Source organism: Delphinapterus leucas, chromosome 6 (genome assembly GCF_059928025.1).
Source record: "Delphinapterus leucas isolate spDelLeu-1000000601 "Yukka" chromosome 6, BTC_Dleu_Yukka2, whole genome shotgun sequence".
Lineage (NCBI taxonomy): Eukaryota > Metazoa > Chordata > Mammalia > Artiodactyla > Monodontidae > Delphinapterus > Delphinapterus leucas.
In genome coordinates, this window is record NC_143134.1 from 97,603,673 (window position 1) to 97,619,674 (window position 16,002).

Below are 16,002 nucleotides of genomic sequence, written 5' to 3' on the forward strand. Positions count from 1 at the left end.
GAGGAGTTGGTTAAATAACTCAAACTAAGCTTTGCTCCTTTTTTGAAGAGCTTCTTAGTCAGGACCCCTGACCTCAGTTGAGAAGTAACGTCAGAGGAATTTTGGCTTCAGTAGTTTTCAGGATATTATTCTATAGAGTCAGACCATTTCTTGGAGTTTTAGAGGAGAAACAACTAGAAAAAGATAATATACCATCTGGCTTGTTGACCGAACATCAGAGAAGTTGGTCCTGAAACGCATAGGTGACTCAAGGAAGCGTAGCACCTAATTTAACTGATGTCTGTCTACATGTGGTAATTTTTCCGGTCACCAACACGGCATGTCATTCTCTACACTTTGTGTGTCGGCATCTATGTTTGCATGTGAGTTCTGATATCTTCCTGTGGCAAATCCACAACAGTTCTGTGCTGTTTTTGAGTCACCATATACATTTGCATATATTCTTTTCTGTCATTTATAAACCCAGTTAGGTGCCTTTGGTTTTAAGTGATGCTGTTCAAGTGGTACAAGTACCAAAGTCAAAGTACAAAAGCAGCCAGTTTTCTTTCTTACCTAAATTGGAGTCATGAACTTGTCAATAGCAACAAATTATTTCTCTAGGAGAAAACAATTGAAAGAGTTTCTCTTTATATTTTCTAAAGTTTTCAAATGATATTCTGTGTGTTCTTTATCTTCCCTGCAGTTCTGTCCATGATTTTGATGGTGATAATCAGGTATATATCAAGAATACTTGTGTGGATCTTAACAATTCTGCTCATCCTGGGTTCACTTGGTAAGCTGCTTATTCCTTTGTTTTTTAGTAATTAGAATTGAGAGTTCAAGTTTGCCTTTAACAATCCCTCAATTCAGAACTGTTTTGGTTATTTTAAATAATTTTCCTCTTGTAAGGCCTGTGAATTCATTGATAAAATATAAAGACAGGTAAGTGGATTACATTTAAGTTAGTTCACTGTGAGATCACTAAATCAAATAAAATGGGAAGGTCAGTGGCTTTTGGAATGAGAGCAAGTGATATTTTTAAAAGGGGACTAACGTTTTTCTGTCAATATCAGTTGGAGGGGGAGAGTACAACTGAAAAGAAAGGAATTGAGCCTCTGTTCTGCTCCTGCTTTTGAATTTTCACTTGATTCTTCCAGTGCTCCCTGCCTGGCAAATGAAGGGACCCTTTCTTTTTATCCTGCACTTTTTTAAGGCCTAAATCAGCCATTCTAAGGTGTTGAAATTCTTTCTGGTTGAAAAGTGTTCCTGGCAGGATAACTCTGTCGGGGTGGGGGTGTGTTTAAAATTTTGTTACTCATTTTTCTGTCTATTGACATTCTATTTTGTTTTCATTTTAGTGTTTCTAATGAAACCTTCTGGGTTTTCTGTGTTTATTGTCTTTAAAAAAAAATTTCCGCCTCCCAATTATAAATGTCATACCTACTCATGGTATCTAACTACTTCCATGGTAGAAAATAGAAATATAGGAAAGAAAATAAAAGTTTTATTTCACATGCTACATCTTCTCTTTAAAGAGTATTTACTTTTGCCTTTAAAAATGTCATAATTATAGGGACCCACCTTCAGTTCACCAGTGTTAGCATTTGGAATCCAGACCTTGATATTCATATATATATGTATGCGTGTGTGTGTGTGTGTGTGTGTATGTATATAGTATAAAAACGTTTTAACCCAATATGAAACTCCTTCAGTAGGAGAATTTGCCACCATTACGTTTACCTGGTATGTTTGGTCTTACTGATGTCTGTTTATGTTTTCCTTAAATTTATGCTTCCTTATTTTGTTTTCCCTATCTTTGCTGTATGGAATTGTGTTTTCTTTGGTTATTTTCACCCTGGCTTTGGATGGTATAATTTTATTTTCACTTCTTCAGTTGGTAACCCATACATTTTCAGAAAATATTCTTCAGTCTAGAATTCTATAATTATTAAAGGCTGAAATGAAACAATACTTGTTGAGGTCCCCCCCCTTTAAATTTAGCATAAACTTTCCTTCCTGTCTAATCCTACTCTCTTCTGCCCACTCGCACTTTTTAGCTCTTGTTAAATATTCTGAGTGTTCATTATTCAGGTTATTATTAAACTTAAAATATTATTTGTTCTACTATATCTTTTCAAAGAATTTTGCTTACCTTTGCCTTGAGGAGTTTCATAATTATATTTATTTAAGTTCTCCTGTCCTGATTTTAGTGAGAACTACTGGTCCTGTTTTTATTTATTTATTTTTTTAATTTTTATTTTCTATTGGAGTATAGTTGATTTACAATATTGTGTTAGTTTCAGGTGTACAGCAAAGTGATTCAGTTATACTGGTCCTGTTTTTATAAAAGTTCATTCTTGAGTTCTAAATTTCAGTTCATATTTGTTTTGACTGGAATCTGAGTTCAAGTAACTTATTCATGAAAGACTTATGGGTTGTAATATTCTGAATTCTTGGTTATCCAAGATTGCCTTTGCCTTCACATGTGAATATTGAATTTGTTGCATATAAAAGTCTTAAGATACAGTATGTTGCCTTATGTCTGTACTTCATTTCAGAGAAGAACTTTGAGACCAGTCTAAATTTTGTTCCTGTGCCCATAACCTATCTCACTTACCTAGATGTTTATATAATTTTTAACTTATCCTTACAACTTAAAATTTTTGTCTAGTTCAGAATCTTAACTCAGTTTGCCTATGATCTCTTTTTTTGGGGAATCTTTTTCAACTTTGAAAAGTTTACTTTATTTCTATACTTGTTTCTTGTTTCCATCCTGGCGGTTTTCTCTTTAAGATCCTTCTTACTCTCCTGCTATCATCTTCTAAATTATCATTTTAATCCTTTTATCATTTTCTTTACATTGAGGAAGAACTCTTCAAGTTTATCTACCATATCACTGATTTTGTTTTCCTTGGTGTCAGTCTGTACTTGACTACTTAATTTTGTTATCCCAATTTCATCTTATTTGTAGGTCTTCCTTCTCTCAGCCATCTTCCTTCTCATTTCAGTTTGTAGCCTTCAAATCTAATTCTGTGTTTAGATGATGTCTTAGTCAGTTTGGGCTGCTGTAACAAAGTACCACAAGACTGGATGCCTTATAAACAGCAAACATTTATTTCTCACAGTTCTGGAGGCTGGGGAGTCTAAGATCAAGGCACCAGCAGATTCGGCATCTGGTGAGGGTCATCTTCCTGTTTCCGGCCATCTGATTGCTGTGTCCTCACATAGCAGAAGAGGGAAGGAGCTTTCTGGGGTCTCTTTTATAAGGGCACTAATCCCATTCATGAGGGCTCCACATTTATGGTCTCATCATCTTCTAAAGGCCCCACCTCCAAATATACCATATTGGGGATTAGGATTTCAGTAGATGGGTTTTGGGGAGACACAGCATTCAGTTCATAACAGATGGATAGCTTTTATAATAAAAGTAGATTTGAATCCCAGCTCTCCCACTTACCAAGTATGTGACATTTGGCATGCTGCTGAAATTTCCTAAATTTCAATTTCATCATTTGCAAAGTGGAGCTAATAATACCCACTTAAAAGCATTGTGTTTAAATGTGGTTGCAACTCTTTGTGCTAATTCCTGACACAAGTTTAAATGTTTAATTAATGATATCTACTGTGGATGTTATGAACAATGCCCTTGATGTCATCATTATTATCTCATTCTATTTTCCTTGAACTTCAGGCTTTCTCTCAACTTTTAATTTCTATTTGTAGAGAACGTATTTTATCCCATTTTTTGAGGATATTAAACAGTTTTCCAAACAGTTTTCTTGTACCTTCAAGATTCCAAAATGGAAGTAGCCTTTCCCTTTCTCTGAAATATTCTTCATAGGCTCATGGTTGTTTTGGTTTGTTTAATCATCTTCCATAGAAGAAAAATTCATGCTTAATATTTGCCAACAGGTAGTTGGAATTTCCCTTTGACACTATTCACTCTTGACTTGAGTGCACATGGAGGTCAGGTTGATTTGCATAGATCTCAGCCCAGTTGCTTCTCTCCCAGGCATTCATCTCATCCACCGATACATACACATCACTACTCTGAATCTTCCACTTCCTTACCGTGGCCTACAAGTCCTTGCAGTATGATCTGGTGCCCAGCTCCCTCTCTGCACACATCTCTTACTGCTTTCCCCATTGCTCATTGCTGTAGCTCTAGTGGCCTCCTCTTTTCTTGCCTGCCAGGCATGGCCCATATCAGCATCTTAGAACTTGCTGTTTCCTCTTGCCTGGAACACTCTTAGATAGGTTTGTAGATTGCTTTCTCCCTGTCTTTGATTCTTTTGCTCCAGTATCGTCTCACCCCAGTGAGGCCTTGCTTATATAAAATTGTAATGCTTTCCCAGCGCTAGCACTTTCTATCCCTTACTGGCAGCTTTTTTCTTAGATTTAATATACTCTGTTTTCAGTTGTTTCCTTGTTTTTTTTGTTTCCCCGTTACTATATACGCTGCATGAGAGTTGATGTTGGTTTTTCACCGCTCTGTCCCCAGCCCCTAGAACAGTAGGTGCTGTAGGCACTCAAAGTGTTTGTCGAATGGGTTGAATGAAGGTGTCCAAACCAGCTCTCTTATATGGAGGCAGGTCTGCCTCCCTCTTCAGTCTAGATCTCAGAATCTCTGAACCAGTCATGGAGATAAAAATTCCCATCCCTAGTGCCCACCGCTCTCCAGCTATCAAAGATTTCCTTTTTTTTTTTTTTTTTACATCTTTATTGGGGTATAATTGCTTTACAATGGTATGTTAGTTTCTGCTTTATAACACAGTGAATCAGTTATACATATACATATGTTCCCATATCTTTTCCCTCTTGCGTCTCCCTCCCTCCCACCCTCCCTATCCCACCCCTCCAGGCGGTCACAAAGCACCGAGCTGATCTCCCTGTGCTATGCGGCTGCTTCCCACTAGCTAAAAGATTTCCTATCTTTGTTCCTACCTTTGGTGGGAACCACTCATTTGATCTTCATTTATTCATTGTACAAATATTTCATCAACTGCACGAGTGTATCCTCACTAGGCACTGGGGTTAGTGTACAACAGAGAAGATATTTGCCTTCCTCAGCTTCGTTGCTGATTTCTGTAACCCTTGCTTGCTTCCCACAGGCTCCGTAGTTTAAGCAGGTGCCGAGGCCCTCTTTGTGACCAGTTCCTCTCAGGGGTGTCTGTCCTTGCTGGCTCTCTCTCAGCTTCAGAGTTGATAATAAATACAGTTAAAGGAAGTTTATTTGATACAGTGAGAGATTTGTAAGTGCCTAATGTGGAAGATGTAAATGGAGTCATTGGCGTTCCCCTTATGCTGGCAAAAAGTTACAGCCACGCACCTCCCAGCCAAATGGATTGTTGCTGTGTTAGTCCACGTTGATGTATAGGAAGGGGCCAGAAAATTGAGGATTTATGTTACACATTTTCTTGTGCCAGTTATTGCAAAAACAATTGTTTTTTTTTGTCTCCAGGTGGCACAGGTGTACTATGGTGGCTATATGCAAAGCAAAGAAAGTCTCCCAAAGAAACAGTTATCCCTGAACAGCTTCAGGTAGCTGAAGACAATCTTCGGGCCCTCCTCATCTATGCCATTTCAGCTACAGTGTTCACAGTGAGTACAGGCCTTGGTGTATCTTTCAGGTTTATGTTTTAATTTATAGATCATTAATGAAGCAGAAACTCATGCTTAGCCATTGCATGCCTAACCATGATCCCTATTGGATGAAATCTCTGCTCCACAGTGTATGACATACTCAGAAGGCTTCAGAAGGCTCCCCTAAATGATGAGTGCTATTTTATGTGACATTTTATTCTGTCCTGCCTGCTTTTTGAGAGGGAATTTTCACCTAGAGTATTAATTATCATTTTCTGGTAAGAACATACATCTTATTGTCATGAGATAGTGTAATTATAGAAAAGTCTATTAAGAAATAGGCTACCTAGTGTCATTCCATCTACGTATTCACTAATTATTTCCCATTTTTCCCTTTTAAACTTTTAACAACATTATTTTAAAAAGAGAGGTGAGCTTCACTAACTAGTATAATTATTATAATAACTGCAGGAAAATTATTCATTAACATGTGGTTCAATAATCTATATTCATATCTTTGGTTCATCTCCTTCTCCTCTCTGAAAAAAAGGGAAAAAAATCTCAGTCCACTTCTTGGAGCAATCCCAAGCTTTTCATTGAGCATTAGAAACTAAAAATAAAGCCATCGTAAAACCATTGGTGCCAAAAGATTTTTGTTTGCTATCATTGTACAAATATTTATTAATCATCTTTTAAGTACAGTTCTCTGCGCCAGGTGCCAGGGCAGAGTGGGGAGTGACAAAGGATAAATTTGACATGGACCCTGCTTGTAAGGTGCTTTTGGTCCAACAAGGGAGATGAGGTGTAAGTTCTCTGTGCTTCTGTGGTCATAGCATATCGTCTTTTCCCCTATTTTCAGAGTGGCAAGCATGTATCTATTTAAATAAATTAAGAGTCTCATCCTGATGACAAACAACACGTTTTGATTCATAACGAGTGGAAAAAGGGAAAGTAGAAGAACTAATACATCTAGGATATATTAATAAATTGAGAAACTCTTTTATGTTTAGCTTTAAAAGACATTTTCAATATATAATGAAAAATAAGGGCTGCAAGAGAGATACAGACTGTTAAAGCGTTATTGGGATTCAGAGAATGATACATCCCCATTTTGGAATGAAAGGTTATGTTAAAAATTTCCCACCATTGTTCAGTTTCTGTTTTTACTGCTTAAAACAGTAGCTGGGATCTTTCCATGTGTTCTCTCCTACAGGTTATCTTGTTCCTCATAATGTTAGTCATGCGCAAGCGGGTTGCTCTCACCATCGCCTTGTTCCACGTGGCTGGCAAGGTTTTCATTCACTTGCCACTGCTAGTCTTCCAACCCTTTTGGACTTTCCTTGCTCTTGTTCTGTTTTGGGTGTATTGGATCATGACACTTCTCTTTCTTGGCACTACCGGTAAGAAGACATGTTACTTCTTTCTTTTAGTAATGAAACTGATTTGCATTAAAATATTTTAAAACATCAGAGAGATATAATTCTTAAGACATTTATGGACTAAGGTCTAACAACCATCAGAATTAGCAATGGTTATGGCTCTTCAATAACATATTCCCCGTTCATGATTTTTAGAACATCCCAGCAAAGTGAGTCTAAACCAGGTAGGGCCTGAAATCATATCCAGTTTCAAGATGGTTATGGATTTGAAGTAAGTTCCTGTACTGACTCAGACATTTGGATTCATTCTGAGATGAACTAATGAATGCAGTGCTGCTCTGGAATTGCCTCAAACTCCAGTTATAGCCAAAGATCAACTTGATTCCTTGGGACTTTCTAGTTTGGAAATAACCTGAACCTATGTAGAGCTAGTAGTGATACAGTTCACAGTTAGGCTCTCAAGACTTGCTTGTAACCATACTTAATATCAAAGGTTATGTATGTCTAAATGGAATTAATTATGAGGAGTGGTATAAGGATAGTAAGCTTATATGTAACTTCTTTGGCCATTCAGCACACCATCACCAATTGAAAATAATATTAATTTCTGTACTTTGCTAATAATTTAGGTCTATAATTATTGGACAAGTAATACCTCTGAAAAAAAATTGAAGTGTTTGAAAATTCATGCCTACACTAAATAACTGATAATGTGGTAGGAACTATATTCAGGGACTTCCCTGGTGGTCCAGTGGCTAAGACTCTGAGCTCCCAATGCAGGGGGCCCAGGTTCGATCCCTGGTCAGAGAACTAGATCCCACATACCTCAACTAAAGATCCCACACGCGGCAACGAAGATCCTATGTGCCACAATTAAGACCCAGTGCAGCCAAATAGATAAATAAATAAATATTAAAACAAAAAACTGTATTCAAATAGAACAACTTTTAAAAGCTATATATGATGGCTTTGAGGGTCCCTTAATGTAATAGCACTGTGTTCATGAAGTCAGTGGTTTGGGGATAGGGACATATTGTTGGAAATTAGATTAATCTCTTAGATTTAATAGCTGTACTTATTGGTTTATGCTTTATGTGCTCCTTCTTTCCTTCTTTGGTATTTTCCTAGGCAGCGCTGTTCAGAATGACCAAGGCTTTGTGGAGTTCAAAGTTTCTGGGCCTCTGCAATACATGTGGTGGTACCATGTGGTGGGTCTGATTTGGATCAGTGAATTTATTCTAGCCTGTCAACAGATGACTGTGGCAGGAGCTGTGGTAACATACTATTTTACTAGGTGAGAATTTATACTTGTCAGAAAACTTAACTTGTAACTACATGGATGGACCTAGAGGGTATTATGCTAAGTGAAGTAAGTCAGACAGAGAAAGATAGTAACTTTGTATAGTGACCGATGATAACTAGACTTATTGTGGTGATCATTTTGTAATGTATAGAAATATTGAATCACTATGTTGTACACCCAGAACTAACATAGTGTTGTAGGTTAATTAAAAAAAGAAAGAAAGAAAGAAAACTTAAGATCATCTAAGTGGTTTTGTCTAAAGGAAATGGAACTGAGACCGGTAAGAGCTCCATTTCTTTAAAAAGTAATTGGAAGTGAATATAACAAAATGTGTAGTTGATCATTCTGTAGTTGATCACACTTTAAGTAGTTGATCATTCTGTGAGGTAGGAAAATGGGAGGTTATTATTTTATTCTTTATACTCTTCTGTAGCTTTCTCAAAAAATTAATTAGAACCGCAGGTCATGCTACACTTAAATTACATTTAGCAGAAGAACGAATCTTGTAGTAGTGTCTTATGTACTTTTGCTTTATATAAACATCCATCAAAGGATAACAAGTCTTTTTAATTTGTATGGATCAGAACAAGTATTGTGACTTCCTGTCCTAACTTCATAGCTGAATATACACTACAATAGGCCTTATAGTTTTCTATTATAATGAGGTGCCAGGCCTAACATCTTTTTAAGTTCCATTATCTGATTCTACAATTAACCCCATAACTATTTGCTAATAAGAGCTTTCAAAGCACAGTTTTATTTAACTTAAAGTGTTACAGCATAAGAACCCCATGAAACTACCATAAAGAAATGAAACATTAATTTTACATGGTACATCTGTAGCGTTTATATTACTTTGCCATTTTGTCATAGAGCTAGAATAAGAAAAATGAACTAATTTTTCACTCTTTTGGACTCTAAACCATTTCTGTGTTTCCATCTTGGTCTCTTATACAGGGATAAAAGGAATTTGCCATTTACACCTATTTTGGCATCGGTGAATCGCCTTATTCGTTATCACCTTGGTACTGTGGCGAAAGGATCTTTCATTATCACATTAGTCAAAATTCCACGAATGATCCTTATGTACATTCACAGTCAGCTCAAAGGAAAGGTAAGGAAAAACCCTTTTCTGGACTTTCTGTAGGCAAATTCCAGAACTTCAGTTCTGCATGTAGCAAAGTTCCCAGCGATATTAAGTCCAAGTGCAAATGTTTTTTTCAAAGTCCTTGCCTAGTGGAATCTAATTCTTCCCTTTTGTCTCCCACTCTTGCACTCTGTAGTTTCCCCAAATGTCCTGTGCTTCTCTTCCTCTGTGTGGACTCAACACACTTTCTTCCTTGGAACCTCCTTTCTGTCCTTGACTGCAGAAATACCATGCATTTCTACATAGCTTAGCTCAAATGCCCCCTCTTCCTAGAAGCCTCCCCGGAGTCCTCTCACCTCCCAAGTGATGTCTTCTCCCTCTCTTCTCCACTCTCATAGCACTAGTATCTATATCATATTCTGATTCTAATTGTTGTTATGTTTAGCGCTTTTTTTTTCTCCTACTAGATTATAAGTTCCTTGTTGGTCTCATATACCTTATATCTTGTATGCAATAGGTACTAAGTAAATGTTGAATTGAACTGATTAAAAATAATTCAGCCATTACATTTTGAGGAAAAAAAGGGTGAGTGTGGAGGCTTTGAAGCATAGGTTGTGATTTTTCTTAATTTTTATTTTTCTAAAATTTAGAATATTCTATATGATATGGTTTGATTCTTTGGTCTTTAATTATTTCCATTTTTCATTCTTTCCAGGAAAATGCTTGTGCTCGATGTGTGCTGAAATCTTGCATTTGTTGCCTTTGGTGTCTTGAAAAGTGCCTAAATTATTTAAATCAGGTAAAATGTTTTTTTGGTTTTTTATTTTTTTGTTTGTTTGTTTTTAATTGTCATATCCTTTCTATGTTTCTTTTTTTTTAATTGGGTTATAGTTGTTTTACAATGTTGTGTTAATTTCTACTGTACAGTGGAGTTCCCTGTGCTATACAGCAGGTTCTTATTAGTTATCTGTTTTATACATATTAGTGTATATATGCCAATCCCAGTCTCCCAATTCATCCCCCACCTGGCGCCAAGGTAAAATGTTTTAAAAATACATTTAACATTCACTTTCAAAGATAGGTTCATTGTTTCTTCTTCCAAGATAAAGTTATTGAGCTTAAGTGAAAGATGTTTTGTTTTTCTCATGGTGTTATACATTGTACCTTGATCACGTATAACTGTTTCAGTCATATTCTTGTTTTTAAACGTAATATATGTTCTTACCAAGGCTTATTATTAATTAATTGTAGTACATTGATAAAATATTATTAGTGTCCATCTTTCAGGAAAGACATTTATCTCTTATCCCTTAATTCACATCCTTTCATCTTTGATCTTCTCTGAGAATCTGTCTACTCTAGCCATAGTTCTTTAATTCTTTTAATGCTTTTTGAAAGGTTTAGCGAAAAGCTGTTGTGACACTTGCTCCTTTTTGCAACTGTCTACTATTGTTCAAAACTAGCATGCTCTGTAGGCCGTGGGGTTTTTTTTGTTTTCGTTTTTTGTCTAACTGCGGAAGACTATGATACTGGCCTGGAAAATATTATCAAAGGAAGTGCTATTTCTAAGGTCAAATGGAGGGATTGATACTTATGGGGTAACAGTTCTTAGCGGAGTGGGTCTGTCTTTCTGTACCTGAGCATGTAGGACTCTCGCTGTGAAGTACTCTGTTCATCTGGGTTTGTTTGTTTGTTTGTTTTTTAACCACTTTTCTCCAGTCGCTGAAAATCAATTCCAATGTACTGATGCCCTCATCTAATGGACCAAAGATAAAAATTGACTTTCTCACCATTTACCTTTCAAGTGATTGCAGGGTAGCATTGCACTTTCCATTCACTCACGGGTAGTCAAAGGGTAGGAGTCCTATGGTGATGGTGTTGAGCTTGCCTGGAGTTTGCTTTATTGGAGTTTTATGGTTAATATGATAAAGTAGGTATGACATTTCATTAGCAAAATACATTCTTGTAGCTCATCATACTCTATGGATGTAAAGCATTTGGAAGGTTATTATTAAAATAATTAGTAACAACCACAACATTCTGAAAAATTATGTCCTTTAAAATTTGGTTTGGGACCAAGTCATCTTCATCAAAAAAGTTGAGGATGCACTAAAGATAATCATCATTACTTTTTGTATCTGTCACTAAATAGCTTATTCTCAGAGATATGGGCTAACCTCAGCTCTGTTTTCAGTTCCCACAGGTACCTTTTGCTCTTGCAGTTTCCAAAATGTTCAGGGAATAACTTCCTTCCAATGCTTGACTGACTCTTACTGATCCTTAATGATTCTTCCTGAGCATCACCTCTAAGGAACTTTCCCTCATTACCCCAGCCCCTCCTCTGACTTTCCACAACACCAGTTCATACCTCTGTGAAAACACTAAGAACACTATATGGGAGTTGTCTGTTCACTTCATCTCATCCTTTAGACTTTTACGTCCTTAAAGGCAAGACTTATTTTTGTCTCTCCAGAAACTATCACAGTGCCTGGTATACAGTAGGTGGTCTTTAACTGTTTTCTGAATGAATGATTAGTTAATCAATGAATATTTGGACTAAAAAAGACTGAGACAGTGATATAAAACTCTAAGAATCTCAAAAAGATATGTGCAGTCATACTACAGGAAGAAAACAAATCACATCGTGTCAGGATGGTCAGTAACCAGGTGCAAACATCCAAAGTTTTCAGCTCATTCCAAGCTAAACATTAGTCAGCAGTTTAGTCCCAGCAGTCCTGAGATGTATATACAAATTACAAGTTGGTCTTTCTTTTACAGGTTTTGTCCATTTTGCATCCTCATTAGGTAGGCATGATGTCTGAAGATTCAAGGGAAGCATCAAAATAGTAGTAAATCAAATATGGGAGCAAAAGTTTAGGGAGAGTGATTCTGAACTCATACCTGGTAGCTACTCTTTGGGAATATGAAGCGTTGCGATATGGGAACTGGTTACCACTGGAGCTTCATGTCTCTTGTTTTCATAGGAATTTTATTTGAAATGAGGTCAACATATTGAAGACATTAGAATACTTCCTGCCATGACAGGCTAAGCATAAGTACCAGTTACCAGTGGAATTTTTTAACCCTTGTTCCTGTGAAATGTTTCAGAGCTGGATAGGCACCCATCTGTTTGAAGTGTTTAAGATGATAGGGGTCATGGTGGTACTGAATAAGTGAGCTCCAGAGACTTTTCTGAACTTTTAGAAAACAGGATATAAGAGTATGATCTACTAGTGCAAGAAGGGACATTTTTAGTGCTATCACACACATTCGGCAGTTGTAAGCTTAGTGCTCTGCTAGAGATGAAGCCATAGCTGGCACCAAGATGATGGCGTCGACTCACACCTTTCGTTTTGTCTCCTGTATTTTATTTATCATTGCTTTCTGAAAATGAAGTTCCTTTTCCCATACACATAGGATTGAGCCCACACTTTTATAGCCTTGTTGGAGAAGGTACAGTGGATAATTGGGGGGAGGCCCAATAAAGAGAGCCCAGATGTTGAAGACGTGTTTCAATCCCCAGCAGTGTAACTGTTTGGCAAGCTCCGTGAAAGCTCTGAGTCTCAGTTTTCTTCTTCAGTAAGTGGAGAAAAATATACCTGTCCTCACAGGCTTTAGGTTAGGATGAAATATAATGCAGATAAATCAGCTCTTACAGTGTCTAACTCTTGGTAGATACCTAGTAAGTGTTGTTATCGCTCTCCGTCCACCGCATTTTATTTTTTTATAAAGAACTCCCTATGTTTTACTCTAAGATAACAGAGCTATGACAAAGAAAATTCAAAAGGTAGTTCTACAAATGAATCTATTTTCTGTAAAAATAAATGTAATGTAAGATACTGAAGAGTTTGGAAAACCAAGACAAGAACAAAACATCACCCATGATCTCACCATGCTAACATAACACTTTTGTTACCAGCCAAACGGCAATTCCTCTGTCCTGGACCTCCCGAAGAAGAGAACTCAGTCGAGAGACATAGAGCAGTTTTAAGCAGCAGAAGTTTTATTAAGCAAAGCGAGAATATACTCCCAAGAGAGAGAAGGGGAGCAGGCCATCCGGAAACCAGAAGCAGCCCGCAACGGATGTAGGGCTGCTTTTTCAGTGTGGTGGAAAGTCCCTCCTTCCGTCTTGCGTCATTTGACTGCCGAGGTGATTGACAGCTTTAGGTTATATGACTTTTCTCTTTGTGCGCAGGCGCTTACCCACAAGCACCCAAGCGAAACCCCCGGGGGACATGGGCAAAAACCGCAATGCTAATTTATTATAAATACGGCATAATGAACCCCGGGTTTTACTGTGAGGCACCTTTTAGGTCTTTGTGGGCCTGCGTCAACCTGTGCTGACGGGTTCGTCTTGTTTGGTCTCCATAAGGCTGGAATCCTAGCGGTCCTTGACCGCAAAAAGGGAAGATCTCTAGGCATGTTCTGATCACCTGTGTCCAGGTCGGGGAGGGAAAGATGGCCCCGTCCAGGACAGGGCGAGGAGCCACTCATGTCTAACTACCTACCACTTTCATTAAAATACTTATCATTAGCTTTGAGAAGAAGTTTGCAGTATTTCACTTCAATTAATGTCTGATAAGCGCTAAGCCTCATATGTAAAATGGGGCTAATAAGAGTATCTGTAGTGGGACTTCCCGGGTGGCACAGTGGTTAAGAATCCACCTGCCAATGCAGGGGACACGGGTTTGAGCCCTGGTCTGGGAAGATCCCACAGGCCACGGAACAACTAAGCCCATGCACCACAACTACTGAGCCTGTGCTCTAGAGCCCGCGAGCCACAACTACTGAGCCCACATGCTGCAACTACTGAAGCCCGCACACCTAGAGCCCATGCTCCGCAGCAGGAGAAGCCACGGCAGTGAGAAGCCCGCACACCTCAACGAAGAGTAGCCCCCACTCACCGCAACTACAGAAAGCCTGTGCACAGCAATGAAGACCCAGCGCAGCCCCAGAAATAAATAAATTAAATTAAAAAAACAAAAGAGTATCTGTAGTGCCAGTTACCGTGAGGAGGAAAAGAGTCTACAGTGCTCTAAGCATGTGCTCAGTGAGTGGTGAATCTTATTCTATAGTACTGTCCACAGTTAATTTATTTTACATTTTTATAATGTGCAGCAGTTATATTTTCTATTTTCTCTTGTCAGTTCTGTTCAACTTTTCTTTCATGGTTTCTTACTTGGCTTTTACACTTAGAAAAGTTTTCCCCACCTCAAGATCAAATAATTATTCTAGCATTTTTTCATATAGTCCTTTAGAGATTCCCCCTTTTTAAAAGGGAAAAAAAAAACATTTTAGTTTATCTGGGATTTAATCAGTTGTCCCAGGACCAGTTAGTGATTAATCTATCCTTTCTTCTGCTGTGAAGTGTCAATTTGATCATGTATTAAACTCTTACATATCATACTTGAGTCTGTCTTTGGGCTTTCTTTTCTGATCTGTTCTTCTACTGGCACTGTTTGTTTTTAATTTAAAAATTGTTTTGAAGTATAGTTGATGTGCAATATTATATGTTACAGGTGTACAGTACTGGAGTATTTAATCATACTTCATTATATATCTCAAGTATCCTGTGATGCAGATCTCTCGTTCTTATTTTTCAAAGATTTCTTGTCAAGTCACCTGTTTACTCTCTGAGGTTATCTTCAGAGTATTCAATAGAGTACATTGAAAACGTAATACTAATTATAATGCCAGCTAACATTTACTGAGCACTTACCATGTGCCGTGCACTGTGGCTCACATTTCACGTGCAGAGTCTCTCAGTTGGAGTTCTGTTTTGTGTAGTACTCTCTGGAAATTGTTAACAGTGAGTTAGTTAAGGTCCCTTTGCATCATTTTCCTCCTATCCTTTCTTCTGCTGTCAACTCCTGATGTCAGCATGCAACCCACAGTCAGAATCCTGGAGCAGGACTGGACGACACAAAGCCCTGCAGGGCCAGTTGAAGTCCGTTACGTCACTTCTGTGAGTGAGTGCTGCAGCCAGGGTCTAAAGCAATAGGGAGCAGTAGAGAGTGATCAACTGGATGGTCACTTGCCATCCAAAGAGGGCCATCACTACTTAGCTCTGGGATACTGTTTGCCATGTGAGAACTTACAGACAGTTTCTAACTCTTCCAGTTTTCTAAGAGAAGCCAGAATTCTGGATGTTTGCATTTTATCTCCTGCTATTAAAATGTTGACAACTAATAAAGAAAAGAATAACTCTGAGTGAGCCAAAGCAAACACTGTATTGTCTTTGGACCCCACAATGTCAGTTGCCCATAGGCCACTAGTTTGTTGCCACTGCCTTAGAGAATGTAGAGGATAATGGAGAGGAGTGTTTACATGGAGGCAGGGTAGACCAAAGTCATTGTGCAGCACACTATGAAATTCCATAATCCCAAACCATGCTTCAGTGCTAAACAATGTGGAAAATATAGCTGACTTCAGAAAAAGAGCTTTAGATTTTTAAAATAAGCTATTAAATATTTACAGCATAGGTGCTAGAGTTTTGCAGATAAACAGAGTGAACTGTGAACTGCTCTTTGTTTCTGCAGGTGCTTATCTTAATGTGACAGGAAAGTTATGGAACATCTAATCTAACCTATAAAATTCACTTTAGGTAGAAAGATTGTTACAACCAGAATCTGTTACATTTGGGCATTGGATTACTCAGGCCTTGATTTACT

At 37.8% G+C, this 16,002-nt stretch overlaps 1 protein-coding gene across 5 annotated transcripts in view; it reads left to right on the forward strand.

Annotated features, from left to right (window-relative positions):
* Positions 1-16,002, forward strand: part of SLC44A1 (solute carrier family 44 member 1) — a 214,712-nt gene that overhangs the window by 118,054 nt on the left and 80,656 nt on the right. For all 5 annotated transcript variants that reach the window (XM_022600292.3, XM_089913488.1, XM_089913489.1 and 2 more), the window contains exons 7-12: positions 683-772; positions 5,441-5,580; positions 6,776-6,962; positions 8,070-8,235; positions 9,202-9,358; positions 10,047-10,130. In XM_022600292.3, the coding sequence (XP_022456000.1) occupies positions 683-772; positions 5,441-5,580; positions 6,776-6,962; positions 8,070-8,235; positions 9,202-9,358; positions 10,047-10,130 (824 nt within the window). The remainder of the gene's footprint in view (positions 1-682; positions 773-5,440; positions 5,581-6,775; positions 6,963-8,069; positions 8,236-9,201; positions 9,359-10,046; positions 10,131-16,002) is intronic.